Below are 27,979 nucleotides of genomic sequence, written 5' to 3' on the forward strand. Positions count from 1 at the left end.
CTGAGTGAGGCGGAAGCGGGAGGCGGAGCGTTTCCTCCCGCGGGGCCGAGGCCGCGCTACGGCGGCCGGGAGGGGTCAACGTGCGGGGGAGGCGAAGCGAAGCGGATCGGAGCGGGGTAGGGAAGCGCGGTGCGGCGGTCAGGACGATGCTGGAGGCGGCGGCCGCAGCCGAGCCCGAGTTGGACCCCGAGGACCTGGTACATTTCTCGGTTGGAGACCTGCCCAGCCGTGGCTACGGCGTGATGGGCGAGATCCGGAGGCAGGGCAAGCTGTGCGATGTGACCCTCAAGGTGCGGGCTTGGGGAGCTCCGGGTGGGGGCGAGGGGTTTTCGTGAGGTTGGGGGTGCGGGGTCCCTGCGTTCCTCTGGGGGGGGGAGAAGGGGGAGCTGAGGGTCCCCGTTTGGGGAGGAAGAAGGGAGATGAAAGCCTCGCTGCTCTCTTAAGGGAGGAGAAAGGAGGAGGTGAGGGCACCCGAAATCCCTTTGGTGAGGAGAAGGGAGAGCTGAAGGCCCCAGTTTGGGGGGAGAACCCCCATTTTGCAGGAGGAAAAGGGGGGCTGAGGGCCCCCACTCAGGTCCTTTCAGTGAAGAGAAGGAGGAGCCGAGGGCCCCATTTTGAGGGGAAAAGAGGGCAACTAAGAGCCCTCATTTTGGGGAGAGGGTGAAGGAGACGAGTATCCCCTTTTATGGGGAGAAAGTGGGAGCTGAGTTCTCCCCTTCAGCTATTTTGGCGTTGAGGAGCGTGGGAGGAGGGTTCCCTCCTCCCCATCCCTTTTGGAATCAGGAAGGGGGGCAGCTGAAGACTCCAGTATGGGGGGAAGAAGCTTGGAGGGATAAGGGGGATGCTGAGGGACTCTATTTATGGGGGAGCTGAGCGGCCTCCCCGGCTATTTCGGTGGTGAGAAGTATTACAATTAGGGATATCCCTTTTCCATCCCTTTTGGAACAAGGAAGGGAGGAGCTGGGGGCCTGAATTTTAGGGAGGTGAAGAGGGGAGCTGAGGGTCCCCCCTTCAGGTGAGAAGAAGGTGGAGCTGTGGGACCTCCCATGTCTCTTTGCTGATGAAGATGAGGGTCCCCTTCTTTAATCAAAAGAAAGTGGGGACTCGCACTTCTCCCCCATCCCCCAGTACTCTTTGGTGGGAAGAAGGAGAGCCCCCATTTTGGGGATGAGAGGCAGCTGCAGGCCTCCTCCAGCTGTTTTGGTGTTGAGCGTATGGAAGCAACAATCCCCATTCCCCATTATTTTTGGAACCAGGAGGTTCCAAAGTAGGTTCCAAGTAGGTGAGAGCCAGGATAGGATGAGAGGTGATGGCATCAAGGTGGATTCGAGATGGTCAGGTTGGATATTAGGAAGCGCTTCTGAGAAAGAGTGGTTGGGCACTGGCACAGACTGCCCAGGGAAGTGGTGGTGTCACTGTCCCTGGAGGTGTTCCAGAACAGTGGAGATGTGGCACTGAAGGACATGGTCAGTGGGCATGGTGGAGTGGATCTCAGTGGCCTTTTCCAACCTTCCTGACTCTGTCATTCTCTGCAGCAGCATGGTGAGGCTATGGCTGCCCCAGAGCAGGTTTCTGTCACTCAGTTGTTCTGCTTTGCTTCATCCAGAGGTGGACAAGAAACAGTGTCATGGTCCTGGGGTATCTCAGATAACACCTCAGTGTTGTTCTGCAAAAGTCACTGGAAATAGTTTTCATAACAGTAGTTTTACCATCTCAGAAGTACTTCTTTTGGTCTGTCTTATCTTTATGTCTTCCCTTGCAGAGTGGGAAATGTAAAGCAAAATTAAAATCTGGCTTAAAGAGATCTCCAGTGCAGCTGTCAGGATGCTTGTTGTTGCTGTGCTGGGCAGCTTGATGGCTGAGGGCACCGTGTTGGCCCCCACTCCTTTTTCATATTACGTTTTCTCACATCAACTGTCGTTGTCTGGGCAGGGTGTGAAGCCTTTCATTTCTGCAAAAGCTTAAAATGTATTTAACAGCATGCCTCTGTCTTCCTCAAAACGAGTCCTAATTTTTTCCACCACCAGGATAATTTGTAATTACACCCAGGAGACATCCCAACACCACACGATGAGTTTGACAGAGGCGTTCCCACATTGGTTTGAATACCAGTCCAGCTTTCTTTGTACACCATGCCCTCAGAATCCTCCATTAGTGGGATGGCTCAGGCTGTTCTGAGCCATCATGTCAGAATTTTCTGCCTCTCTCTCTCTCTTTCAATCAGATTGCTCAGCCCTGGCCAGTGCGTCCTGTAGCAATTGAATTAGTGCTGCTGCTGTATGAGAGCCAAGCCATCACTCAGTACAAGGTGTCTCCTCCAGCTTGCTCAGCACGCACTGCTGCGTGTTGGGAGGGTAATTATTCTTAGCTGAACTTGGGAAGTGTCTTAGAATCAGTTTGCTGGGCGCAGCTGACGTAAAAGCTGCTTTGCCTTGACCTTGCTCAGGAACGCATTCTGCATCGGATGAGGAAGCTGAATCCTGCATAGGAGCCTGCAAAGGGAATCGTCTGCCAGGGGCAGAGTACTGAACCCAAATAGGGATGGGATGCAGCAGCGTTTCAGGTCGGTACCTGGAAGAGCCTGCAGTGGATCCCAGTGTACATTGCAGCGCTGCAGTGGGTCTGTTGCCTTATTTTCACTCTGCTTCTTCTAAACCATCAGCTTAAGAAAGAAAAACACCTGCCCAGCACTGCTGTGGGCCAGTAATTGGTTTGGGATGTGACTGGCATCCCAGCTCGCAGCTGAAACAGGAACCAGCAGTGCTTTTGTGGCATGGTTCTGTTTTTTGGTGGCCTTTTTCCTGCTCTCAGTGTGGGCTCAACTATTCTCAGCAAGAGAAGTGTTTGCTGTGCAAATGGGCTTCACGTTATCAGGAATCATTGGTGCTCCTGCTTGTTCGTTGGAATCATTTCCCCTTGTAAAGCCAGATGAGCGTTCGTTCATCCAGATGGAGGTGTGGAATTGGGTCTCCTTTCTCAGAAACTACACTGCCACTGTTTGTCCTGCTCTATAGCAGCCTCAGCATCAGGCAGTGTGGTTTAGGCGTAATTATGAAGAAGTGCTGATGTGCCTGGCTTTGTCAGATCTCTGATTACTCCAGCTCAGCCTTGGGAAATCTGCTCCTGGTTGCCCATGTGAAAGCAAAGCATCACTGGGCAATGGCTGAGCCACGTGTCTTCCTCAAGGCTTAGGGAGTGTGCACCACCAGAGCCAAAGCTCCTACCCCTTGTGGATGGCTGAGACTGGAGAAGCCTTTCTCAGTAGCTGCAAGTCAGCTCCTTCTACAGATGCTCCGTGCAAGCATCTGCCCTTTCAGTCTCCCTTTGGCAGCACCCTGAAAGCAGCTTAAGTGTTTACATAAAGGATAATTTTAGGATGATTTGGAAGAAACAAACGTGAATAAACGGAGGGAGAAAACAGAGGCACACCTTATGTGTGGTCACTGTTAATTTTCCTTTGGTGAAAGCAGGACTTTGCTTACTAAGGCCAAATTTCTGCTATTGCTCCATTCTTTTGGGATCCAGGTCTGGGGACTCCTGAACTTCCTGAACTCTGTCACAGCACAGCTGGTGGCAGGTTGTGCTGGTAATACTGCTGAAAATCCTCTGCTGTGCATGTGGGATTTGTGTCTCTCCTCATCCTACGTTGCTGTTACAGCAGAGCTGATTGTGGGTGTGCTGGTGATGAAGAAGTGCCAAGCACAAAGCGCTCCTAGCACATGCAGAATGGAAGCTTCCCTCCTGCACCATCCTGGGTCCTCAGGCTTTATCACCTGGGGCTGACAACACTTGCCCACCTTTAGAGATGGGTTAAGGCTTGGCATGCCATCTCTGCCCATGGGGGCATCTCCAGGTGTCACCTGCAGAGCTGGTTGGATGTGACTGCAGTCACTTACTGTGGGTTTTCGGATGCATCTGGCGAGCTTGGATTTCTGTTCCTATCCCTTTTTTTCCCCTGGAGGTAAATACAAAGCAGTTTCTCAGGAGATCTTGGGGTTATTTTCAGACTGTGCTGCCATTCAGGTTCTCTCTGGAGCTCTTTACACCCGAAGCATTTCACACTTAGTACCATTTCTTTTCGCAACGCAAAGCTTTGAGTGTTATTTCCACTACCAGCACTGCCATTGGTTTTATCTTATTGGGAGAAATCAATGAGCTTTCTACTAAGCCAGCTGTTTTATCAGAGCCCTGCATTAAAGATTTGGGTTCCAGCAGGGTCCCAGAGAGCCCCTGTTGCTCTGCACACGTGTGGGCACACTGCTGGGACCACCAAGCACAACGAGCCCAGGGGCAGAGAGTAGCTCTCTAATAGGAGCTGCTCAATTTAAAACCAGATAATCTTTCATGCACGCGAGACCTTCACTGTAAGGATCTTAAGGAAATCTTGGTCTGCAGAAGTAAGGAGCTGCTTTGGATTACAGCTGGAGTCGTTTTCTCTCTTCTGTCCCCACGTCTCAGCTGCTCTGGGCTCTATTCCCTTATATGAAGACAAATATTTTTAGCACTCCGTGTAGACATTAAACCTGAAGTGTTAGCAGAAACCACGCGTTTCTGCACTGAGCTTTGTGCTTGGCTTCCTTGTGCATAGCAAGCAAGCTGATTTCACAGCATGCTTGCACTGCTTTCATTTACTTCCCCTCACAGAAAGCCACCAGCTTAATTCCTACAATGTCCTCCTGAGTCTGGAGTGCCAGTGCCGTGCCAGCTCAGGAAAGGAGTGTGTTTTTAAAATGATCTTTGCAGCAGAGGGCTCAGGAGACATCTCAGCTCTGCAGCGTATTGTCCCAAAAACAATAGATGCATTTAGTACACCTACACCATTTTTCAATGGAGAAAGCTTCTTTGTGCCCTGGAACTAGTGAGGATTTCGTGGGAATGTAAGGGAGAACACGCCTTCTGTTAATCAGCTAGAGAAAGGGGATTCTGTCATATCTGTGGTTGAAGGATGCTTTGCAAGCAGCAGTTCTGTTCAACAGAACTATACACTGCCAATACATAAAGCAGTGTATTTTGCCTTAAAAGAAAGGCCCTGTTCTTTTGTAGGAGAGAGAGCATATCATAGAATGGCAGAGTGGCTTGGGTTGGAAGGGACCTTGAAGATCAATTCCAAGCCATGTTGTGGGCTGGTTGCCTCACACCAGCTCAGGCTGCTCAGGGCCCCATCCAGCCAGACCCTGAGCACCTGCAGGGATGGAGCACCCACAGCTCTCTGGGCAGCCTGGATGCAGCACTCTCAGTGCTCAGAAGTCAGGCAGTTCTTCTCCCAGTCTGTACTCACAGCTAGGATTGCTCTGACCCAACACCTTGCACTTGTTGAACCTCGTGAAGTTGATGTGCATCCACTTCTCAAGGCTGTGCAGGTCCCTCTGGATGCCATCCCTTCTTATTGCCTCAACTGCACCACTCAGCTTGGTATGGCCTGCAAACTTGCTGAGGGTGCACTCGATCCCATCATCTATATAATTGATAAGGATGTTGAGGAGCACTGGTACCAAGATGAACCCTGGGGGATGCCACTCAACGACTGCCCTCCATCTGGATACAGAGCCACTGACCACAGCTCTATGGTTGCAACCTCTTTATCCACTGACTAGTCCACCCTCCAACTCACATCTCTCCAGTCCAGTTGTGTGGGACCGTGTCAAAAGCCTTGCACAAATCTGGGTGAACACCAGTTGCTCTCCCTTGGTCAGCTGATGCCAGCACTAAAAAACCAACAGACAAACGCAGTGTTTTGTGATTACTTCAACAGGAATGCTCAATTCCCAACCCCATCACAGGTGTTGCCACAAAATGATCTGTTACTGCCAATGAGAGCTTTCCCATTCAGCTCAGAGCTGAAGCTCCCCACTGAGATCCTGCTTTAGATGCCAGTCCCGTGGTGCTGCAGAGTGAGGGAAGCTGAATGCTGAGTGCCAGCCTGGTGTACAGAAGTGCCTCAGTGGTTGGTCTGTGCCATTAGGTAGGCAAAGAGACCCTGTTAGCAGCAGGGAGTGCTGCTGCAGGAGGTGCCAGCTGTGCCTTGGCACCACGCTGCCCTTTGGAAAGGGTTTGTTGTCCTCTGGAGCATGTGCAGCTGTATGGAATCACAGAACTAAAAGGAAAACGGTTCCTTTGAACAGAAAGGGCACTCAGCTCCAAAGGCAGCCGGGTGAGAGCTGCTCTGTAAGATCAAAACAAGAACTGAACAGACAATCCCTCTGCTGCACCAGTGCTTGGCAATGACAGGAATGGGGTTACTCAACCCAAGGGAGCCTTTTTTGCCTTTTTTTAAATGTTCTGCTGTTGCTTCTGGAATTAGCAGGCAGGGCTGTGATGGATTTGGAGCAAGTGGAAACCTGCTGGTGGACAGAAGTTGGACTTGATGATCCGTATGAATCCCTCCTAATTTGGGTTCTTTCGTGACTCTATGAAAGGAAGAGGCAAGGAGAGCACAAACTGTCATCAAACTGCACTGTGACTGCATTGGGTGGACAACACATGTAGGAGAGCATGCTTCTGTGTTCAGAGGGGAGGGAGATGGCTCGGCTTTGGAGATGGGAAGCACTTTTTGAATCATGAGAGGCAAGCATGAATTGAGAGGGCATGTGCTGTGATCATCCTCAGAAGTATTTTTCACCTCATACAGGAAAAACAGGTATTGCCATTTGCCTGCAGAAGTTGAGCAGTTCCTTCAGGACTTGTCATTAAGCACTGATGGTACAAACATAATGATGGATTCTGGCCTGGAGATCCCTGCTCGTGAATCTCCTCGAGGGCCTTCTATCATTGCATGAGCAAATTAAGAAAAATAACAAATAAAACAGGATTGCAAGTCTTATCTTGCACAGCACCTCTTGGCTGGTGGCGATGGCAGCACGCAGCTGGCCCAGCTGTTTGCTGATGCAGCCACAGAGCTCCCATCCTCCCTTTCCCCTGCTAAGACAGCAGAAATGATTCCCTTTTTCACACAGCTTGTTTCTGTTTTATTTCCCTGACCCACAAAGTCAGCATGAGGGAAGTGTGGATGGGGATGCAGGGCTCAGCTCTGTGTGGGGACGCAAGGTTTCTCTTGCAGCAATTAGAACCAGCCCTGATGAGCTCACAGCCCGCCTTGCTGGTGCAGGATCATCCCAGTGTTCTCACTCTGTTAAATGGGGCATTCCAGAGGGTGAAACCCTTTCCTTAAAGAGGGGTGAAACCCAACCAGGGAACACGCCTGTCCCTGGGAGCTGCCGAGCGGCTGGGTGGTGCTGCCAAGGACAAGGTATTTCTTCCCTGTGATGATAGAGCTCTCATTAACCCAGCTGGAATCTTGCTGTGTGACTGTAAGTGATGGCTTCTGCAATAACCAGGTGCATTATTTCTAGGGAGGCATTGCATCGTGGGGTGGAACTGTGGCTACGCATCCCTGAAGCTGTGCCACCCTTGGGATCGGAGTGCAGGGATTTGTTTGGAGAGCACAGCTCTGCACCAGTGCTCAAGCATTGCTACAGTCTGTTGTAATTGCAGCTGGAGGATAAAGTTTTTCACAAATTGTGTAGAAGTGAGATTCAGTTCAGATGTTCTTGCACCCTTCAGTGGTTGCTCAGGCACATTCTGCACTGCCCAGCTGGGAGCTCTCCTCCAAACCCATCTGGTACCTGCTAACCCAACGTCAGTGCTGCAGGTGGGCTGGAGCCATGCTGTAGTGCAGCACTTGCTGTCTGTAGCTCTATTAGAGCTGATTCCTCCCTCCCTCCTAAGGAACACCATCCTCATCTGCCAAGCCCAAAAGCATCTCATTCCTGCCTCTTTCTGCATCATAGTCAGTTGCCACAGTCATCTCCTGTAGGGTGAAGTTAGCAGAGCAAGGAGAGAAGGGGAAAGGCCCATCTCTTGCTTACACGTCTTGTGCAGTGCTCAGTTCCTCTTTCTTTTTTCTGAATGCTGGGGATTTTGCTTTCTAAACTCCCAGGAAGTCATATTGACAGAGTGCAGTAGATGTGGGCTTAAAGGAATACACAAGGCACTGGGTTTGATTTAAGCATAAAACCCCAAATGCGAGTAACATTTCTGCTAATAAACTGCCTGGACATGAAAAGGCAACGAAGCTTTTTGCAGTGAGGTGCATAAGAGAACAGGAGGATTCTTGGCTGACCTGGAGAGCAGAGCACCCACTGTGCCAGCTTGTTTGCTGTGCTGAAACAAAGCTCAAAAGGGAAAATGTTGCTGAAGTGGGAGAAAAAGGCAGTTCTGTACCAGCTCAGATGGGTGTAGACTAGCCTGAGTCAGGTTAGTGTGGAAAATGGGAAAAATAACAGCTCTGACCTAATGTAGAGGAGTCATCAGAGCAAAGATTGGTGTAATTTTGCAGTGAGTAAAATCTTTTCAGCATCTGCAGTGAGAAGTGGAATTGGAGATGCAAGAACCTCTCCTTGCTTCCAAACCTCTCTCCATGAAGGCTTTTAGAGGATATAAATGTGAGCTGGTGCAGCAGATCCTACGTAGGCTGAAAGGGGATGAGGTTGTGGTAAAGGTGACTGGCTTTCTGTCTATGGAACTGTAATGCCATCACAGTGGTAATTAGGAGGCTGAAAACCAGATTCAGAAGTTCAAGTTCAAAAGACAGAGTGTTCTTTGCAGATTGAAATTGTCTTTCAGCCCTCAGGCTGTGCAAGAGGGAATCATCTGGACTGTGTGATTGGTGGTGGATGGTGCTGACCTTCTCTCCTGCTTCTTTTCCTCTCCTTTTAGGTGGGGGACCATAAATTCAGCGCTCACCGGATCGTGCTGGCAGCTTCCATCCCCTACTTCCATGCCATGTTCACCAACGACATGATGGAGTGCAAGCAGGATGAGATCGTCATGCAGGGGATGGACCCCAGGTAAATTCCCCAGGCAGCTGTGCAGGGTAACGAGTCCTTTGCAGGACTTAGTGTTGCATGTGCAAAGCTTGAAAGCCTGCCCTCCATGAACTGCACTAGGAAGGATTTTCTGGAGGGATTTTCAAGCAGGTTGTGGCTGCCCCATCCCTGCAGGCATTCAAGGCCAGGCTGGATGTGGCTCTGGGCAGCCTGGTCTGCTGGTTGGCGACCCTGCACACAGCAGGGGGTTGAAATGAGATGAGCATTGTGGTCCTTTTCAACCCAGGCCATTTTATGATTCTGTTAGCAGTGCCCTGTTTCAGGTTAATTGAATTCAGTAGATCTCCCACTCTTTCTCCCCGTTATTCAGCGCACTTGAGGCTCTGATCAACTTTGCCTACAACGGGCACCTGGCGATCGATCAGCAGAACGTGCAGTCTTTGCTGATGGGAGCCAGCTTCCTGCAGCTGCAGAACATCAAGGATGCCTGCTGCACCTTCCTCAGAGAGAGGTAAGGGGCTGCCAGTTCACGTGCTCACTGCTTGTCTTCTGCAGAAGTCATTTCTGTGGCTTGGGTTAAGCCAACACGATAAGAAGGTCTCTGTCTCCTGAGGCTCACCGTTCTCCTTGTCTATAAAATACATTGTTTGCAAGATGCTGCATCTGGGGACAGCATAAGGCCTTGGCCAGCTGTGGGAATTATTATCTACAGCAAAACTGAGTTTACATTTCCCTTGTTCAGGGTTAGCCAGGTACCCAGCACAACGCTGCCTCTCCATTAACAAACCCATCCTCCCAGCAGTTCCCCTTCCTGCTGCTGACTGTATGGGAGGGGAGGAACAAACAGACCCAGAGTTGGATAGGAAGCAGTGGCAGAGTTAATTGATTCCAGTTTTTCCAGTCCTCTAGCTGATGTTTGGCTGTAAGATCATTCCAGCAGCATGATCTGGAAAGCAAAAAGCAGGGTTATTCCTTGGAAACATACCACAGCTTCAGGCTGTGCCAGGAACCTGATGTGCTTCTCTTCCCCCTCACTCCTCAGCCTGATTTCTCTGCAGCTGCTCTTTGTATTCCGTGGTGGGAGATTAAACACACGTACTGAATGCAGTGTCTCCTCTAGTTGTTACATCACTTCTAAATAGAATGAAAACTATGGATTGAGGAGAAAAAACTGTTTCCTCTGTTTCAGGATGTTCCAGTTTACTGATCCACGTGAATCCCGAGTCTCTGTTTTAAAATGAGGTTATATGAGATTGTAGAGTATTCATTTTTCTTTCAAAACCATTTTACTTGGGGTTGTGGATGTGACAAAGTTGGAAAGAGGTGGGTAGTGGTTGATTTAGAAGCTCCTTCTAGCTTTAGGTGGCTGGATCTAGATCTGAGCTAATCAAGGTTGTTTGGTTTGCCACAAGTTTGGCTGCCACATTTCTCCCAGATCTGGAGCAATGGAGTATTGAGTTAAGTCCTTGCTTTGAGTGCTTGGCTGTCACTCAGTAACAGGAAACCTGGTGTCCTCTGTCCATTCAGAAGAGCTGGAGCACACCAAGCTCTCTTTCTTATGTGGGAACACGACTGGGATATTTCACCTGTGCTGTGCTGTAAGCAGGCCCTCTCTGGCTGTTGTCTCAGTTCCCAGGGGCAGACCTAGAATGGACACTGCTGTGAGATGCAGTCTGCCCCCCACATACAAACTGTGTGAGCTCAGCCTGAGGGTCTGTGTACGTGTAATCTGGGTCCAGAGTAATTGAAGTGTCAAAGAGGAATGCAAAAGCATGAGCTTCAGACCTGCATAGATTGGAGTGCATGGGAATGCAAGGGGCAGAGCTTTGTAGAGTAGCTGTGTGAGCTTTGAGGGTCATCCTAATGTGAAAGTTCCCCTCCATCAGCACTGTGCATTGCTTTTTAGGGCAGTTTTAAATCAGGCCATTTGCCCCTGAGCGAGTACAAGTGGTTTCACATCCTTTCCTGCATCTGGACACCACTGCCAATAACTGGGCCCCAATGTTTCCCCATGTGAACAGCACGTACTTCAGTATCTGTTGATCAGTGCCACAAAGCATCACAACTGGTGGCTCTTCTTGAGCAATGACATGCCAGTGCTGGGCAGGGCTCCTCGTTGGGATAGAAGTGTCCAGGTCACATTGCTGCCTCTGTAGAGCACCTGCTTGTGGTGAGTATCACCTTTTCCAGTTGTTTATGCTGCTGAACAGCTCTATGGAGCTGTTCTTGCTCCAAACTGTAGCAGTGCTTCTCACCATGTTATCTCCAGCTGCTAAGGCATCTCTGGTGAGAAAACCTTCACATCAGGAAATGGCTTTAAGAGGATGTAACAGGTGCTGTTCTGCTGTATGCATACCTACAATCAATACCTGGTTACACTTTTTGTGCTTTGTGCTCGAATGCAGCTTTGTCCAACACTGGAGTTACAGAGGTACACACATAGGAGGCAGAGATGTGGGAGAAGGATTGCTGGGCATGGCCTCACACTTCCCCCAAACTCACAACCCATGACCTTAGAGCAGAGCCAGCAGCCTGCCCAGTGCAGCTTGGCAGGTTTAAGGGGAGACTTTAGGTCGTGGTTTCCATCCTTTGGGTCTGCTTGCAGTTGCTGCCCTGAACCCATTTGCTATTTTGTCATTGTTGTGTTAAACTGACGTTACTTCTGCTCTCCCTCCCCTTGCCAGGCTTCACCCAAAGAACTGCCTGGGCGTGCGGCAGTTTGCAGAGACGATGATGTGCGCAGTGCTCTACGATGCTGCCAACAGCTTCATTCACCAGCACTTCGTGGAGGTGTCCATGTCTGAGGAGTTCCTGGCTCTGCCTTTTGAGGACGTCCTGGAGCTCGTTTCTCGGGATGAGCTCAACGTGAAGTCTGAAGAGCAGGTGTGTGTGTGGGCACAGAGATCAGCAGAGCCACTTGTTTCCTTGGAGGATGAGGCTGAGGGCATAGGCAAAAGGAGCCTCCTTCCAGCCCAGGACTTCTCTGGAGCATTTTATAGTTAATATTCCACTGAATTTGCCATCAAGAAGCTCCTCTGGACAGGCTGAGCTGCTCTGGGATGTTTCAGCATTGTTGAGAATCTTTCAGTGTAAGAGAAACAGAGCCTGTCTTTGAGCCAGAAAACCTGTCCTGTTCTTTCTAGGAGGTGACTAAAAAGCAGTTCTACCACTGCCTCCATGTAGGATAAGAGAGGGCTTCTTTAATGGATCTGTTTGAAGTGGCCCAGCAGACAACCCAACCTCAGCTTAGAGAGAGTCCTGTGAGTCGAGAGTGTGTGTCCCCAGGAAGCCAGGCTCCCTTTGTAATCTCAAGTCAGGAACACAATGCATCTTACTGCAAAGTAGCCATCCAAAACAGGGCAGATGAATGGCATTAGGATGAGATCTGTGTCTGCAGTGATTGTGGAGGGAGCCTACAGATACCAGCTCAGTGTTTCACAGGGGTAGATAGCTGTTGCTGCAGGCTAAGTCAAGGCAAGGCTTGGCCAAAGCCGAGCTGCAGGAGAGTTCCCTGGTGCAGCAAAGAGCATCACTGTTCTCTCTTTAAACTGTCCTCTGAGATGAGGAGAAGATCACTGTCAATACGTGGTTTCTTTTCCATCAGACAACTGGCAGCAGGAGGAACTTGGGGAAAAAAGCAACAAACAAAACCAACTTCAACTTCCCTTGCCTCTATTCTGGCAGGTGTTTGAAGCTGCTCTAGCATGGATACGCTACGAGAGAGACCAGAGGGAGCTGTTCCTGCCTGAGCTCCTCTCCAAAATCCGCCTGCCCCTTTGTCGGCCTCAGTTCCTCACTGACAGAGTGCAACAAGACGACCTGGTGCGCTGCTGCCACAAATGCAGGTGAGGCCTGGACATGGGGTAACAGGACCTTAGGGTGGATAGTGGCATCAGAGCACGAGTGTGCTTCAGCAGTCCTGGAGTCTGAAATTGTCTCTGTAGGTTGGAAAAGACCTTTGAGATCCCCAAGTCCAACCAGTGACCCATCCCCACTGTGTCCACTGGAACACATCTCCACAGTTCTTGAACCTCCAGTGACCACACCACATCCCAGGGCAGCCTGTGCCACTGCATACCTACCTCACAAAGCAAAATGCAAAGCACCCTCCCCGTTTTTAGCCTGGCAGCAGGACTGTGTTGTACTCTGAAAGAATTGGCTGTGGTAGCAGAAAATCAGTTGCCTAAATCTGAGTTAAGACAGTCGGTTTTCATCACAGGGGGAATCAGGATCCACCAAACTCTGTAAATATCTCACTTTGGTTTCAGAGATCTAGTGGATGAAGCAAAAGATTATCACCTCATGCCAGAGCGTCGACCGCACCTCCCAGCATTCAAGACCCGTCCTCGGTGCTGCACGTCGATTGCAGGGCTGATTTATGCTGTTGGAGGACTTAACTCAGCAGGTACCTTGCACATCCTCTCCCCACAGCGAAGAGAATTATGTAGTTTGCTGAGTAAGACTATGGAATCGTGAAGATCCCATTTTGCCCTCGTACAAACATAGAATTGTTAACGCTGGAACGTCCAACCCCAGCCCATCCCCACCATCCCCACTGACCACATCCCTCAGTGCCACATCTCCACAGTTCTGGAACACCTCCAGGGATGGAAACCCCACCAGTGCCCTGGCCAATCTGTTCCAATGCCTGTCCACTCTTTTGGAGAAGGATTTTCTTCCTAATATCCAGCCTCACATGAAGCATTGGAGAGTTTTCTCCTTGCTGTGCAGGTCTCTGGCCTGTGATGCTCAAGGTGGCTGTACCTACAGTTTAACATCTTCCCTCTAGAAATTCTGTCTTTGTCAGGCTTAGGACAGCTGTTCTGGTGTATCTCAAAGAACCAATGTATTGAGGAGGTTGTCCATGCCCCTAACAACTTGCAGAACTTGGAAATACTAGGCTGAGGCTGGTGGGATTGCAGGATCACAGCTGCAGACGCATTGCACTTGTGTGACACCACTCCAATTATGATAGGGGGCAAAAAATATTAAACAGTCTGCTTGGGAAATGTCCACTGGGGTTTTAAAGGTCTGCCAAAGAACGGCTGACTGAGGTGGGATCTGTGTAATGGGTGCGTGCTGGGCACTGCCCTATGGGATGGCTGTTCTTCCTTCACACCGCAACGTGGGTGACTTAAAGGGAAGCTGTACTTCCAGAAAGCAGAAACACCAGTGGATGTGGCATAGTGTAGGTCTCTGCTGCCCCTTCGAGGCTACAGAAGGCCCCACTTGCTCAGCCTAGGACTCATCAAGCCCTGTTGCACAGAGCAGGCAGGGTTTGCACCGCCGCAATCCTTTTAGCATCGCAGAGCGCAGCTGAGTTTCCCCCAGCAGCTCGCTGCCACCGTGCAGCAGAGGCTGAAGAAATGGGTCTCCCCCTTTTAATTTGAGTAGCAAATTTTTATGCAGGTGACTCTCTGAACGTGGTGGAAGTCTTTGACCCCATTGCCAACCGCTGGGAGAAGTGCCAGCCGATGACGACGGCACGGAGCCGCGTTGGTGTGGCCGTGGTGAATGGGCTGCTCTACGCCATCGGGGGGTACGACGGGCAGCTGAGGCTGAGCACTGTGGAGGTGTACAACCCTGAGATGGATTCCTGGTCCAAAGTGGAAAGCATGAACAGCAAACGAAGGTATACAGGCTCCCTGAATGTATGGCTTTGGAGCTGGAGGGATAAAAGTGAGGTTGTAGGAAGGCTGGGGGGTGACGGTGGATGCCAAATGAGGGGTCCTTGCGTGGGACAGCAGAAAAATAAAAGGGGGGTAGAGGAATGGGGTGATACAGAAGCAGGAGAGGTTTCCTTGACCACATCTGGGTCACCTGTGCTGCTTCTTGCTGGTAAGAAGGGACAACTTTTATCAGCTCAGCAATACAGCATTGATTTACAGAGAAACTGATCAGCAAGTGAAAAGCAGCTGAGCAGTAATTAGTGTGAGCTGTTAACTACAGAGGTCTTTTAGTTCTCATGACATATAGGAGTGAAGTCAAAAGTGTTAACATTCTGTAAGGATTTGAACTTGAGTCCCAAGGAAAGGAGTCAGAGCTCCATTTCTTCATACTGTGATACTAGATGGTAGGCAAAGCACTGGTGAGCACAGTGTAGGAAATTCTCCACTGCTAAGAGTAAAAATAAACCTGTTTTTCTATCTCTGGCCACTGCTAGGATTGTCTTTCCCTACCAGAAAGCACAGGAGAATCATAGCTCAAAAAGAGAGGAAGATTTTGGTAGCCCAGACAGAGACATTTACAGCTAAGCCAAAGGTGCTTGGCTTTGACCAGAGCTTCCACAGTACATGGCCACCCTAGGGATCGTTTTGTGGTTGGTTTGCCTGTGTTATTTTGATATCCCACCTCCTAAGCTGTGTGATTATTGTCCTCCCCACCACAACACGGTGGCTGCTTCCATCATTAAACACACTGCTGGCTTCCATGGGTTTTGCTGTGGTTTTCATCACACTCATGCCTGGTCACTGAGAGCTGCTAAATTGCTCGCTGTTCTGCAAGCTTTGCAGTGCTTGTTTATCATCATGGTTTGTTTGTTGTGGTCTGAGATGTGGATTGCTTGGGAAGATTGCATTGCAAGAGGCTGGGTATGGGAAATCTGAGGCACGAGGCTCTCAGTGGTGGCATCCCTGTGACTGCTGGTGCCACACTGCTTCACAGGAGCGTGTCACAGGAACAAGTCCTGGCTGTTGTGGTTCCTAACCAAAGCTTCATGTCTGGCTCAGAGGCAGAGTTCATCTCAATTCCTAGAGCCGTTTCCATCCTGTGAGATCACCCACATTTATAATGTGTAGCAGAAAAGCTCAGTTTTTCCATAGCGTTGAGGCTCCTGGGAGCTTTTCTCACAATGAGAGGCGGATGCTCTTCCATGTTTGTGTTTCTCCATGCCAAAGCCAAGCAGGATGGGTGTCAGATGCCCTTGTGTAGGGGAAAATCATAGAATCATAAGAATGGCCTGGGTTGAAAAGGACCACAGTGCTCATCTAGTGCTCCCTACTGTGTGCAGGGTCACCAACCACCAGACCAGGCTGCCCAGAGCCACATCCAGCCTGGAAAACCTCAGCTGCTGTATAAATCCCTTGGCTCTTGAAGTAGGGCTGAGGTTCTGCCTTTGAGAATTGTGTTTCCAAGGTTGTAGAAAGAAGTTTTTTGACTTCACTTTCAAAAGTGGGATTCTAGTCTCTTACTTGAAGCATCCCATTTGGTAGCCTTTTGCACACCCAAATAGGCAACTTAGAAGGTGTTGTGTGATGGTGTTCCAGCGGGGTCAGGCACCTTCACTGAGCCAGCTGTACATCTGACAGCACCTCCTGTGTGTCCTGAGGCTGCGTGGCCTCTGGCTGCAGAAAAGAGTCATTAATGTTGGAACAGATCACTGATAGCACCAAGTCCACCCCCCAGCCTAACCCCACCATGCCCACTGACCACATCCCTCAGTGCCATGTCTCCACTGTTCCTGTGCACCTCCAGGGTCAGACACCTTACCCTCAGGAGACCCAGCATTGTAAAGATTGATTGTAGACAACAGATGAGGCAGATTGGGGTGGATTTGGCACGCTGTGGGCTGTAAGGCCATGCCAAACCACCTGGTGGCTCTGCTGCTTGTTGCAGTGCGATGGGAACCGTGGTGCTGGACGGGCAGATCTACGTTTGCGGCGGATACGATGGAAACTCCTCGCTCAACTCCGTGGAGTCCTATTCTCCAGAAACAAACAAGTAAGAGCTCTGTGTGCCTACAGCTTATCCTCCTGCTGCTGCCAGGGGTGTGCCATGCACGATGTAAGAGAGCCCTGTCAGTAAAATAAACGGCGTGAAGTTAGGTGGGAAGCATTCCGTACGATGTCCCTCCCAGCAGGAGGTGCAAGCAGACTAAACCCATGATTTATATGCAGTAAGAAGTGAAGGGAGAGGTACTGAAAGCCAGCGCTGGAAAGGCCTGCAGAGCTGTGACAGCCTGTGGAGCAGCTGCTTGCTGTGCTAACCTCTCTCCTCTCTTGGCAAGGTGGACAGTGGTGACCCCCATGAGCTCCAACCGCAGCGCTGCTGGTGTCACTGTGTTTGAGGGCAGGATCTACGTGTCAGGAGGGCACGACGGCCTGCAGATCTTCAACAGTGTAAGTGCATAGAGTCACAGAATGGCCTGGGTTGAAAAGGACCACGATGCTCATCCAGTTCCAACCCCTGCTGTGTGCAGGTCACCAACCAGCAGCCCAGGCTGCCCAGAGCCACATCCAGCCTGGCCTTGAATGCCTGCAGGGATGGGGCATCCACAGCCTCCTTGGGCAGCCTGTTACAGTGCCTCACCACCCTCTGTGTGAAAAACTTCCTCCTCATACCCAACCTAAACCTCCCCTGTCTCAGTTTAAAGTCATTCCCCCTTGTCCTATCACCATCCACCCTCACAAACAGCCATTCCCTGTTCATGCACTGTGAGTGCTTCTTCCCTGTGTATCCCCTGAAGCAGGGTTTAGTGTGGGACAGACAAGGCTCATTCATCTGCCTGGGAGTGAGAATGCAGGAAGCAGTACCTGAACTGGGTTTTCATTCATGTGCTGCCCTCAGCAAGTTGTAATTAAGGGATTTGCAGGGAGCAGCAATAACTATTTCCACCTCACCCAGCAGATCAAGTGCAGATGATTGTCTGCAGCCTGCAGTAACGCAGAGCCAAGATCTGCAAATCTGCTTGTCTCAGCTCCTTCCTGAATTGGATGAGTTTGAAGCAGTGCTGAAGTTCTTGCAGGAGGGATCCATCTGATGGTCTCTCCAGAAACACAGGGGATACAGAATGGTGTTGATCTGGTGGGAGGTTGGGGGTTTCTGCTCCACTCCTCTCCCCTCTCCTTTCCTTTTGTCTCCTCATGGAACCATTGCAACGTGCTGCCAGGGAAAGCAGGGGGTCTCTCTAGAGAGATCTTTGAGGACAGCTTGAGCACACAGCCTTTGGGTCTCACAGCTTTGGTTGTTTCTGCTCTGGGGCACCCACATAGTTTTGCACGCAGGAGGAAAATGGTAAATCTTCCTTTTGCTATCTAGAAATCATAGAATCATTAAGGTTGGAAAAGACCTGTAAGATAATTTAAGTCCAGCACCAAACCACCTCACCATGACCTCAGTGCCACAACTCCAGATTTCTTGAACAGGTGGGATGGTGACTCTGCCACCCCCCTGGACAGCCTGTGCCACTGCATTACAGCTCTTTTGGAGGAGAAAATTTCCCCAATGCCCAACGTGAGCCTCCCCTGGTGCAGCTTGAGGTTCCTTTACCTCTTTAAAACACAACCTGGAAGCTGATAAATAGGGAAGGAGGCAAAGGGAGCTGCATTTTCTGTGGTCTGTGCAGCAGTGGCTGGTGGCACCCAACTCATTAAAGAAGTTGAATGGCAGTATGGAGTTGGAGCATATGAAATCAAGGAACAGGGTCAGGCTGAATGGGGCTCTGAGCAGCTGATGGAGCTGTGGGTGTCCCTGTTCAGTGCAGGGGAGCTGCACTAGCTGGCCTTTAGAGTTCCCATCCAGCTCAGATGATTCCACGATTCCCTGCTAACGCCGTTTTCCCCTAGAGCTTGAGCTGACGAAAGTGTCTGATGTCTCTGTGCGTTGCTGGATGCCTGCCTTGAGCTTCCCCCTGATGCTGTGCCATCCCTGTGTCTGTAGGTGGAGTACTACAACCAGCACACGGCCACCTGGCACCCGGTGGCCAGCATGCTCAACAAGCGCTGCCGCCACGGGGCGGCGTCGCTGGGAAGCAAGATGTTTGTGTGCGGGGGTTACGACGGCTCTGCCTTCCTCAGCATGGCTGAAGTGTACAGCTCTGTGGCGGACCAGTGGTACCTCATCGTCCCCATGAACACCCGGAGGAGCCGAGTGTCCCTGGTGGCAAACTGCGGCCGCCTGTACGCCGTCGGGGGTTACGATGGACAGTCCAACCTCAGCTCGGTCGAGATGTACGACCCGGAGACCAACCGCTGGACGTTCATGGCCCCGATGGTGTGCCACGAGGGGGGGGTCGGCGTGGGCTGCATCCCCCTGCTGACCATCTGAGGAGGCAGAGGCGAGGAGCTGCCTTGTGACAATCGTGGGAGAGCTCCAGCCGGCGTTTCCCGCTCTGATAGCCAGAGAGATCCATCTCCAGGTGCTCAAACACACACAAAAACTTGACACGACCACCCCCACCCTTGGCTCTTGGGCCGAGGCCCCTGAAGGATCGACGTTTTCGGGACTACGATGCGAGGTGTGAATGTGCTGCCCTGAGCAAGGAGCTGCCCTCCTCCCGCTTTCGCCTCTGCGCAGAGCCACAGCTGAGCAAATCCTTCCTCTCCCCAGCAGCGCCCAGCCGCGTCGGTGTGCTTTGGCCAACGCTGGGAGGTGGTGGTGTGGGTTGGGAGGGAACAGAATTGCACAGATGGCTGCTTCCGTGACTTGAAGAACACCTGCACACCTTCTGTCGGCAGCAAGGACCCCGGCATCCCAAGAGTTTGATCCGCAGTGGTCTTTTTTTGGGTTGTTTCAGCTTCATGCTGGCCACGTTGAGATCTTACCCTGTCTACCAAAGCAGGCAGGACCTACCAATGTAGGCCTGTAAGACCATGTCCAAGCTCTGCAAGTTCGGGTGCTTCTTGCACAAGCCACTGCTGGTTTCTCCAAATGCTTTCTTCAGCTTAGATGGGGAAAATTTCTCCACAAGAGCCACATGATGGAGAAACTGGGGGGAGAAAAAGTCGGTTAAACCATGGGAGCGTTTTAGCAAACATGGGAGGAAGAATGCCAAATGTCAACCACACTAAGCAACAGCCTTAGGATTTCAACAGAGGAGGCAAACCGAGGTGTGAATGGTCAGGATAGCCCTTAATGGTCAATAGATGTCTCCAGAAATAAGCTTTGGCTTTTCTACGTTGGTATGTGAGAGGCAGCTGACGCAGAGTGGCCAGGATCTGTAAGGAGGAGAGGGATCACTGCCTCTGTTTGTGACAGCACAGGAGGTCTGTGGCTGTGTTGGGGCAGCTGCAGTTCAGCTCTGAGGAGCAGAGGAACCTGCAGCAGCCTCCCTGCAAGGCGCTGGTGGGAAACCACACTTCCCCAGCACGGCTGAGATCAACGTCTTGGGGTTTGTGTGCTGGGAAAGGTCTTGGCAATGTGCTTATTTCATGGCAGCCACGCAAGGAAACTTCCTGTGGCCAAACTGTGGCAGGGCTGCAGGTGCTGCCCCGTGTCCCTGCTCGTCCCGTTGGGCTCAGCACCGCTTCCAGCCCCTCTCCCTTTGCTATTTTCCACCCTATTTTCACTGCAGCCAAAGGGAGCTGCTGCTGCTGCTGGCTTGGTCCTTCCCAGAACCAAACCCACCGAGCACCACTTGCCTGCATCAGCCCTCCAGCATTTCCCCTGCATGAATGTGAATGGTGAGAGCCACGGCTCCCTGCCCACCAGCACAGCCACAGGGCAGGGAGCCCCTCAACACTACGCCCACTGCAGGCAGCGGGGGGCTCACTGCTGCCCTGTGTTTCCAGGAGCTTTGGTGTCCCCCCACCCAAACCCGTGCTTCTCCTTCATAGCTGACTCCCAGCTCGGGATTTTAACTTTGGGTGTATATGTGGATGTCTATATATTCAGGTACTGTGTATATTTTAGGTATATATAACGAGCATATCTGGCTATAAATGTGGTTTTGTCAGTATGTATTTCTTCTGTATACGGACGTCAGTGGATGGGTTCACTGGGTGAATTCATTGCGAGGTTTCCCTGCTGCTAAGACACTTCAAAAAGGAAAAACAAAACAAAGCACGAGTATTGCAATGGAAATGAAGCTGCTTTGGCATCCTCACCTTGCTCCTGGGTGGGAGGAGAGACGGGGGGAGCTTTGGGCAGCAGCTTTAGCCCTGGATCTGCATGATCCCCTCCCTGCCAGGAGGCTTGGAAGGAAGTGGGAAGGCTTCCAGCTGGGAGCTGCCTGGCTGCAGGCTGTGGCAGGGAACAGTTTGTTTGTACAAGCATCAGCTCCTAGCTCTGAGCAGAGCGAGGGGACTCAGAAGAAATGTGGGGCTCCAAGTGGGGTTTTGCTCTCTGCATTTGGGAAAGGGAGACGTGGGCAGGCTGAGAGTTGGGCAGAGAGGAGGATGGTGAGGCTCAGCAAGGGCGAGTGTGGGGTCCTACAGCTGGGGGGAGTTACTGCATGCATCAGAATAGGTCGGGGGTGAGCTGGAAAGGAGCTCTGTGGGGAAGGAGCTGGGTGTTGTGGTTGACCAGCAGTTGGCCAACCATTGACCACAACTGTTGTCCCCGGCTCATGGTCACTCTGTGTGCATTGCAATGGGACTCTGGGGGGTGCATTGCACCCAGTGCGGCCAGCAGAGCAACGGAGGTTCTCCTGCCCTCTGCTCTGCCCTGGTGAAGCCACATCTGGAGCACTGGGGCCATCGCTGGGCTCCCCACTATCAGGCAGACAGGAAACTGATGGGGGAAAGGCTGAGAGCCCCGGGTCTGTTCAGCCTGGAGAAGGTGAGAGGGGATGTTACCTCCTCTGGAGATGTTCAAAACCCACCTGGGTGCTTTCCTGTGCGACCTGCCCTAGGGAACCTGCGTTCTGTAGAAGTCCATTCCAACTCCTGTGCTTCTGGGATTCTGCACCCCACACAAGGCAAAACGTGCAGCCCCAAAGCGAAGCCCTTCTAATTCCCACCGCCTCTCCAGCTGCCCAGGGAGGAGGATGGGAACAAACCCCACAAAGCTTCTCTTCGCTGCGGCTCTCCAAGAAAAACAGCAGCAATCCGATCCCTTCCCGTGCGTGCCGCCCAGCCCTGTGTTTGTCCTGGAAGCGGAGCCCCATGGCTGTGCTGCTGCTGGCTGTGCTGCTGCTGGCTGTGCTGCTGCCCACCGCCCCGTCATCCACCGCCCCACTGCCCCCCACACCACGCGAGCTGGCCCGCACCGTGCTGGAGGCACACGGGCGCGATGCGGGCAGCGGGCTGAGGCTGCTCAAGCTGCAAGGAGTCACCAGGACGGTAGGAGCCTCGCTCGGTTTTCCCGCTGGGTTTTGGGGAAGAGGGAGCTTTCTTGCTGTGCCAAATGCTGTCGTTCCCTTGCAGAAGTTTGACTGGGGCACGCACTTCACCATCAATCTCACCGCCCGTGAGATCTCCTGCCCCGCCGGCCCCACGGCGCCACGCGGTGCTGCATGCAGAGCCCGGCCGGGCCAGGTGGGTGTGGGGCACGGTGTGGGACCCCCTCCCAGCACTGCTCCCTCCTGATCCCCCCATCCTGCAGCAGATCCAGCACTGCGTGGCCCAGATCTCCGTCTTTGCCTTCCTGCCTGACGTGCCGCTGTCGCTGCTGGAGTGCAGCCGGCAGACGGTGAGGGCTGCATGAATTCCTCCTCCCTGCATCCCTTCCACTTTGGGGCTGAAGCCCACCCCCATTTCTTATCCTTCAGCCCAGCAGCTCAGGGCAGCCCCGCTCCCGAAGCCGGCACAGCCCTGCAGCCCCACGAGCCATTGGCCTCAGGGAGCCAGCACCGTCCTGAAGCCCATGAGCGCATCCATCCTGCAGCAGGGGACGTGCAGACCTCATCCATGGAGCCCGTCCCATAGACCCAAGGGCTGAAATAAAGATGTTCCAGGGCTGTGCTGTGTGTGTGATGCCTCGCCCCCATCCTGCAGTAGAATGGGATTGAGGTTGCACAAACCTGCAGCTTTTGGGTCATGATGGGGCGGCTGCAGCCCCATGTGCGGCATCTCCATCCCAGCTGCCAATAGCACGTTGGCCAACCCTTGGGCTGATAACAGATGGCAGCACACAGGGCTGCTCCACGTGTCTGGCTCAGAGCCTGGGGGCTGTTGCAGGGGATAGGAGGGGACCAGGGCTGCTGTGTGGGGGGTAGCTGGGAGTACAGCCTGTGTGATTTGGGGACAGAATGCTGTGGGGATGATGGGGAGTTGAATGGGAAATGGCTTGTGGGAGTGCGTGGGTCAAGAAGCCTTCACATGGGGGTGGGGACAGGAATGGGAAGGAGTTCTTGAATCCAATGGCAGCTGTCCCATGGGTCTGGGGGTGCCTGGAACCTCCATTGTCTCTGGGATCCAGACCGCAATGGGATGGAGCCTCATCCCAATGGGATGGAGCCCGATCCGTCCGTCTGTCCCAGCTGGGCACTGCCAGTCTGCTCCTTGGGGACCATTTTATGGCCACGTGGCCTCTCAACCAGAGCACCCTGCAGCACAGCCAGGGATGTGGGATGCAGCCTGCAGCAGGACAGGGCAGCCCATGGGCACAGCCACGTCCCCACCACAGCTTTTCCCCCCCAGATAACTGCCGCGCTGTGGCTGCTCCCCCTGGGCCCGCGTTTCCGCGTTGCCCAACTTCGGGGCCAATAAAAGGCATTGGGAGCGATGAGCGGCACGGGGCGAGGATGGCGAGCTGCTGGGTGCTGGTGCTGGCGCTGCTGGGGGGGGCCTGCGCCCTCCCGGCCCCCCTGGGCTACCCCCAGGCTCTGGCCCAGGCTGTGGACTCCTACAACCAACGGCCTGAGGTGCAGAATGCCTTCCGGCTGCTCAGCGCCGACCCCGAGCCCGGCCCGGTGAGTGCATGTGGGGACAGCGTGGGGAAACCACGAGGACACCATGGGAGATACTGGGCACATCGTGGGGAAGGCGTGGGGAGGTGTGCAGGCATCGTGGGGACGGCGTGGGGACACTGTGGGGAACATCAGAGGAACCTCCTGGGAACGGCATGAGGACATGGGAGGGACAGCGTGGGGACACAAATGCTGAGGACACCTTTGGACATCAAAGGGACATCATGGGGAAAGCCTGGGGAAGGCATGGGGTGGGTATGGGGCCGTGGTGGGGCCAGCCGGGGGACATCAAGAGGGGAAGCAGAGCTGCTCCCCCCGCGCGGCTCTGAGCCGTGCCCGGAGCAGCCGGGGCTGCCGGGTGGCTGCCACCACGCTGTGCCCTGCCCCCAGAACGTCCAGCTCAGCTCCCTGCACAACCTCAACTTCACCATCATGGAGACGCGGTGCCAGGCGCGCTCGGGCGCCCAGCTGGACAGCTGCGAGTTCAAGGAGGACGGGGTGAGCGCCGTGCTGGGCTGGGGGGCGCCGGGGGCTCCCGGGGGGAGGGACGGCCCCGTGCTCAGTGTCCCCCTGCTCACAGCTCGTCAAGGACTGCGCTGCGCCCGTGGTGCTGCAAGGCGGCCGCGCCGCGTTCGATGTCACCTGCGTGGACTCCATGGCTGACGTGAGTGGGGACACCATGGGGGGTGGTCCCAGGGGTGCTTGGGACCCCCTAGGGCCAGGCTCCCATTCCCCCGTTGATGACAACGCTTCTCCCCACAGCCCGTCCGCGTCAAGCGCTTCTGGCCGCTGGTGCCGGTGGCCATCAACACGGTGGCTGCGGGCATCAACCTCTACAAAGCCATCAGGAGGAAATGAGCTGTCCCCAGAGCCACTGTCCCCCCATAGCCCCCCACCCAATAAAGCTGTTTTCTGGCCATGTTGTGTCTTTGCTGTGTGTCTCCTCTGAGTGATGCTGATGGGGACAGTCCCCATGCTGTCCCCATGGTGCCACCTACTCCCCATCCTGTCCCACAGCATGGGTTTGGGACCTGAGGACACCCAAAGAGACCCCAGATGTGGACTGAGCATGGGGAGACTGCAGTATGCAGTGCTTGGGGATTGTGTGAGTCCATGGGGCCTTTGTAGGGGACGTAAGGGGAAAAGAGGGGACAGGAGGAGGATGTCCTCAGGGCCCTGCTGCAGCCACAGCCCTCCATCTCCAGCTCCCATGGCATGAGATCCCCATGCATCCCTATGTCCTCATCCTAAAATGCTAGTGATGGCCTCGGTGGCAAGGCTGGGGACAGCACTGGTTGCTCCTGGACAGGGCTGCAGCATGGGGGTGGCCTCAGGTTCAGAACCCGAACATATGGGGACAATGATGGTTGGATGGGAAAATGCTCATCAGGGCTGAGAGGCTCAGCAACCCTCGTTACAGAGGAGAAGAATGGGGCCCTAATGGCATCACTCCCCTGGTAGGAAATGCCCGCGTGGCGCTCGGGGCCGTGCATGGTGACTGTGGTGACCTCCAACCCCGTGCCTCAGTTTCCCCATCAGGCAGTGAGAGGAGAGCCCAGGTGACACTCGGTGGCCAGGCACGGCCCCATTTATTCATTCAGCCAAAGCGCGCGCTGCCCTGGATGGTGATGCTGACCTTCGGGCGGAAGCGCCGGATCTTTCTCAGGAAGCGGCCAAATCGACCCCGCTGGACGAGAACGGGCTGTGGGGTGAAGGCTGGTGTCACTGAGGCAGCGGGAGCCCATCTCTGGCACCCCACATCTGGAGCCCCACAGTCGGGGCCGCGCACACGCCTTCATCCCTTTCTCCATCATCTCTATCACGGAGATATCACTGCTCCATCAGAGCAACGCCAAAGCTTTCTGGGAACGGGGACCCCTCAGAGCGTGGGGCAGGACGAAAGGTGCCAGCGTCAGCATCACACCCCACAGACCCCACACTCACATCCGATGAGGCGTCTCTGCAGCGTAGGTTGATCTCAGGAGTGTCCTGCAGGAAGGTCACCGGCCCCGAGCACTCCCTGATGACCTGAGGACGCGCACCGTGTCACCTCACGCCCCCCAGCCGCCCTCCCCATCACAGCCCTCCCGTCCTCACCCCGTTCTCCTTGAAGTCGCAGTCGTCGATGGGTGTCTGTGCCCTTGGGACGCACTCTGTCTCCATGATGGTGAAGTTGAGCGCCCGCAGCGTGTTCAGATCGACGCCCTGTGAGGAGTGGTCGCCATGGGGTCACGTCCTCCCCGTGGAGCAAAGCCCCCCCCAACCATGGTGCCCCCAAAGTGTCCTCACAACATCCCCATGGCGTCCCCATGGTGTCCCCATGCAGTCTCCAAGGTGCTCCCGCAGTTTCTCCATCATCTCCCTGTGGTATCTCCATGGTACTCTCAGGATGTCCCCAGTGTGTACTCCACTTGTCCCCTTGTCATCCCAACAGTGTCCCCACGATGTCCCCAAAGTGTTTGCATAGTATTCCAACTGTGTCCCCAGAGGGTCCCCAAGATGTTCCCACTGTGTCCTCCTGATAACCCCATGCTACCCCCATGCTGTCCCCATGCTGACCCCAAGATGTTCTCATTATGTCTCCATGCTGCTCCTAGGATGTCCTCAGGATGTCTCCAGGCTGACCTCAGGATTTCCAACCCATGTTGTTCCCCAAAGTGTCCCCATCCTGTCCCCGTTGTGTCCCCATGCCTTCCCCAGGATGTCCTCAGTATCTCCCCTTAGGGTCCTCCTGGTTTCCCCATGCTGTTCCCTGCTCTCCCCAAGGTGTCCCCACTATGTCTCCATGTTATCCTCAGCATGTCCCCACACAACCCCCATGCTGTCCCCAGGATGTCTCCATGCTGTCCCATGTCCCTCAATACCTCCCCATAGAGTCCTCAGGGTGTCCCCATGATATCTCCATGCTGTCCCACAGTTGTCACACGATGTTCCCACTACTGTCCTCACGTTGTCCCCAGGATCTTTCCCAAGGTGCTCCTACAGTGTCCCCATTGTGTCTCCATTCTATCCCCATTCTATCCCCATGCTGTCCCCCTAATCTTCCCATGCTGTCCCCACGCTGTCCCCACATGCACTCACCGGGCCGGGCTCGGGGTCGGCGCTGAGCAGCCGGAAGGCATTCTGCACCTCAGGCCGTTGGTTGTAGGAGTCCACAGCCTGGGTCAGTGCCTGAAGGTAGCTCAGTGGGGCCGGGAAGGCACAGGCTCCCCCCAGCAGCGCCAGCACCAGCACCCAGCAGCTCGCCATCCTCACCCTGTGCCCATCCCGTGCCTCCAGTGCCTTTTATCGGCCCCAAAGTTGGGCAATGAGGAAGGAGAAGCCACAGCGTGGCCGTTATCTGCAGTGGGGACGTGGCTGTCCCCACAAGGCACAGGGCACGTCCCCAGCTTTGCTCCGTGCCCCTCTCCCTTTGGGTCATGGCACAACCACAGGGACACACACGCACACGGCCACAGCAGGCAGAAGGGACCTTTATTGGGGACACTTGGTGACAGCCACGCTGGGGCTGCTCACGGCCGTGGAGTGCTGGTGATGTTCAGACGTCCACGCACATAGAAGGGGCCGCGCTGCCGCAGGCGCTTCCTGATGCCATCCCACCACTCCCGGATGCGGGTCCACCAGTTGCGGATGGGCTGTGGGGAGAGAAGTGGCTTTTGTGACCCTCGGGGTGACGAGGGAACCTTGGTGGCCCCATGGTGGGGGATGAGGTCTCTCACCTGCACCCGCAGCGGTCTGCAGCGCAGCTCAGCAGTGGGCTGCTGTTCCATGGACACGGTGCCCACGCAGCGCTGCAGGGCCTGTGGGGAGCGAAGGGTTGTGTGGGGCAGACCCCCACCATGGCCACAGTTTCCTTCTTGGCCACCCACCACCCCTCAGCCCCCATGGGATGGGTCCTCACCCCTCGCTCGCAGCTCCTGCAGTCGACCCCAGGTGGGCACGGGGCATCCTCCACAAGGAAGCTCACCTCCCGCCGACGCTTCAGGGTCCCAGCCTGCGAGGGGACGAGAACCAAAGGGATGGGATGAGACCCCCAAGCCCACAGACCCTCCAAGCCAGCCCTCAGCCTTGGGATCCAACAGCCCAGCACTCACCCAGCCAGGTTGGGGTTGTGCTGCCCGCAGTCGTAGGGTGCATGGACCCGAGATCTTCTGGTTGAGCAACCGCACGGCTGCCAGGATGGCATCCACGTAGGTGGTGGGCCAGCGCCAGGGCCAGGATGGTGAGATGGATCCATCCAGCTTTGGGGTGATGGGTCCATCCAGCTTGGGTGTAATGGAACCATCCAGCCCAGTTGGCGTGGATCCACCCAACCCTGGTGGGATCGATCCATCCAACCCTGGTGGGATCGATCCATCCAACCCTGGTGGGATCGATCCATCCAGCCCTGGTGGGATTGATCCATCCAACCCTGGTGGGATTGATCCATCCAGCCCTGGTGGGATCGATCCATCCAGCCCCGGCGCAGCAGACACATCCAGCCCCAGTGTGACAGCTCTGGATGACCCCAGCAGCAGCAGCAGCAGCAGCAGCACCTCGGAGGGCCGCATCCTGCTCATGACTGCCTGCAACCTCCTCCTCTGAGCGC

The 27,979-nt window shown here is 53.9% G+C and overlaps 4 protein-coding genes across 5 annotated transcripts; 2 read left to right on the forward strand and 2 right to left on the reverse strand.

The window, feature by feature from the left end:
- The first annotated feature begins 3 nt into the window (after nucleotides 1–3).
- On the forward strand, nucleotides 4–22,590 carry KLHL18 (kelch like family member 18). Of its 2 annotated transcripts, none has more exons than XM_048950334.1 (13): nucleotides 4–290; nucleotides 8,716–8,846; nucleotides 9,196–9,336; nucleotides 11,510–11,708; nucleotides 12,510–12,670; nucleotides 13,094–13,230; nucleotides 14,220–14,457; nucleotides 16,440–16,544; nucleotides 16,831–16,942; nucleotides 18,483–21,823; nucleotides 21,908–22,018; nucleotides 22,089–22,172; nucleotides 22,252–22,590. In XM_048950334.1, the coding sequence occupies exons 1-10, from the start codon at nucleotides 147–149 to the stop codon at nucleotides 18,867–18,869; spliced, it is 1,755 nt and encodes a 584-aa protein (XP_048806291.1). In that variant the 5' UTR covers nucleotides 4–146; the 3' UTR covers nucleotides 18,870–21,823; nucleotides 21,908–22,018; nucleotides 22,089–22,172; nucleotides 22,252–22,590. The 2 variants fall into 2 exon arrangements, with proteins under 2 accessions (XP_048806291.1, XP_048806292.1); XM_048950335.1 differs by having other exon boundaries at nucleotides 5–290; nucleotides 14,235–14,457; nucleotides 22,252–22,589.
- Nucleotides 22,591–23,115: 525 nt separating this feature from the next.
- LOC125695944 (cathelicidin-3) lies at nucleotides 23,116–24,310 on the forward strand. The gene is made up of 4 exons (XM_048950997.1): nucleotides 23,116–23,394; nucleotides 23,782–23,889; nucleotides 23,972–24,055; nucleotides 24,154–24,310. Exons 1-4 carry the CDS (start codon nucleotides 23,227–23,229, stop codon nucleotides 24,247–24,249), a joined length of 456 nt encoding a protein of 151 aa, XP_048806954.1. The 5' UTR covers nucleotides 23,116–23,226; the 3' UTR covers nucleotides 24,250–24,310.
- A 641-nt stretch (nucleotides 24,311–24,951) lies between these two features.
- On the reverse strand, nucleotides 24,952–26,675 carry LOC125695891 (cathelicidin-2). The gene is made up of 4 exons (XM_048950939.1): nucleotides 26,473–26,675; nucleotides 25,489–25,596; nucleotides 25,336–25,419; nucleotides 24,952–25,093 (listed from the first exon to the last, which is right to left on the reverse strand). The coding sequence occupies exons 1-4, from the start codon at nucleotides 26,638–26,640 to the stop codon at nucleotides 24,989–24,991; spliced, it is 465 nt and encodes a 154-aa protein (XP_048806896.1). The 5' UTR covers nucleotides 26,641–26,675; the 3' UTR covers nucleotides 24,952–24,988.
- A 228-nt stretch (nucleotides 26,676–26,903) lies between these two features.
- Nucleotides 26,904–27,950, reverse strand: LOC125695890 (cathelicidin-B1-like). The gene is made up of 4 exons (XM_048950937.1): nucleotides 27,486–27,950; nucleotides 27,293–27,385; nucleotides 27,111–27,191; nucleotides 26,904–27,026 (listed from the first exon to the last, which is right to left on the reverse strand). The coding sequence occupies exons 1-4, from the start codon at nucleotides 27,948–27,950 to the stop codon at nucleotides 26,904–26,906; spliced, it is 762 nt and encodes a 253-aa protein (XP_048806894.1).
- Nucleotides 27,951–27,979: the final 29 nt, after the last annotated feature.

Source organism: Lagopus muta, chromosome 7 (genome assembly GCF_023343835.1).
Source record: "Lagopus muta isolate bLagMut1 chromosome 7, bLagMut1 primary, whole genome shotgun sequence".
NCBI classification, from domain to species: Eukaryota; Metazoa; Chordata; class Aves; order Galliformes; family Phasianidae; genus Lagopus; species Lagopus muta.

What these genes read in the sequence shown, in the direction of transcription:
- KLHL18 (XM_048950334.1), top strand. Translation starts at nt 147, where the DNA reads ATGCTGGAGGCGGCGGCCGCAGCCGAGCCCGAGTTGGACCCCGAGGAC. An exon ending in TGCACCTTCCTCAGAGAGAG is followed by an intron (nt 9,337 to 11,509) that starts GTAAGGGGCTGC and finishes TCCCCTTGCCAG; the next exon opens with GCTTCACCCAAAGAACTGCC. An exon ending in AGCATGAACAGCAAACGAAG is followed by an intron (nt 14,458 to 16,439) that starts GTATACAGGCTC and finishes TGCTTGTTGCAG; the next exon opens with TGCGATGGGAACCGTGGTGC.
- LOC125695944 (XM_048950997.1), top strand. Translation starts at nt 23,227, where the DNA reads ATGGCGAGCTGCTGGGTGCTGGTGCTGGCGCTGCTGGGGGGGGCCTGC. An exon ending in CCGACCCCGAGCCCGGCCCG is followed by an intron (nt 23,395 to 23,781) that starts GTGAGTGCATGT and finishes CCCTGCCCCCAG; the next exon opens with AACGTCCAGCTCAGCTCCCT. An exon ending in GCGTGGACTCCATGGCTGAC is followed by an intron (nt 24,056 to 24,153) that starts GTGAGTGGGGAC and finishes TTCTCCCCACAG; the next exon opens with CCCGTCCGCGTCAAGCGCTT.
- LOC125695891 (XM_048950939.1), bottom strand. Translation starts at nt 26,640, where the DNA reads ATGGCGAGCTGCTGGGTGCTGGTGCTGGCGCTGCTGGGGGGAGCCTGT. An exon ending in CCGACCCCGAGCCCGGCCCG is followed by an intron (nt 25,597 to 26,472) that starts GTGAGTGCATGT and finishes CACTCCTCACAG; the next exon opens with GGCGTCGATCTGAACACGCT. An exon ending in GCGACTTCAAGGAGAACGGG is followed by an intron (nt 25,420 to 25,488) that starts GTGAGGACGGGA and finishes GCGCGTCCTCAG; the next exon opens with GTCATCAGGGAGTGCTCGGG.
- LOC125695890 (XM_048950937.1), bottom strand. Translation starts at nt 27,950, where the DNA reads ATGAGCAGGATGCGGCCCTCCGAGGTGCTGCTGCTGCTGCTGCTGCTG. An exon ending in CACAACCCCAACCTGGCTGG is followed by an intron (nt 27,386 to 27,485) that starts GTGAGTGCTGGG and finishes GTCCCCTCGCAG; the next exon opens with GCTGGGACCCTGAAGCGTCG. An exon ending in GCAGACCGCTGCGGGTGCAG is followed by an intron (nt 27,027 to 27,110) that starts GTGAGAGACCTC and finishes CTCTCCCCACAG; the next exon opens with CCCATCCGCAACTGGTGGAC.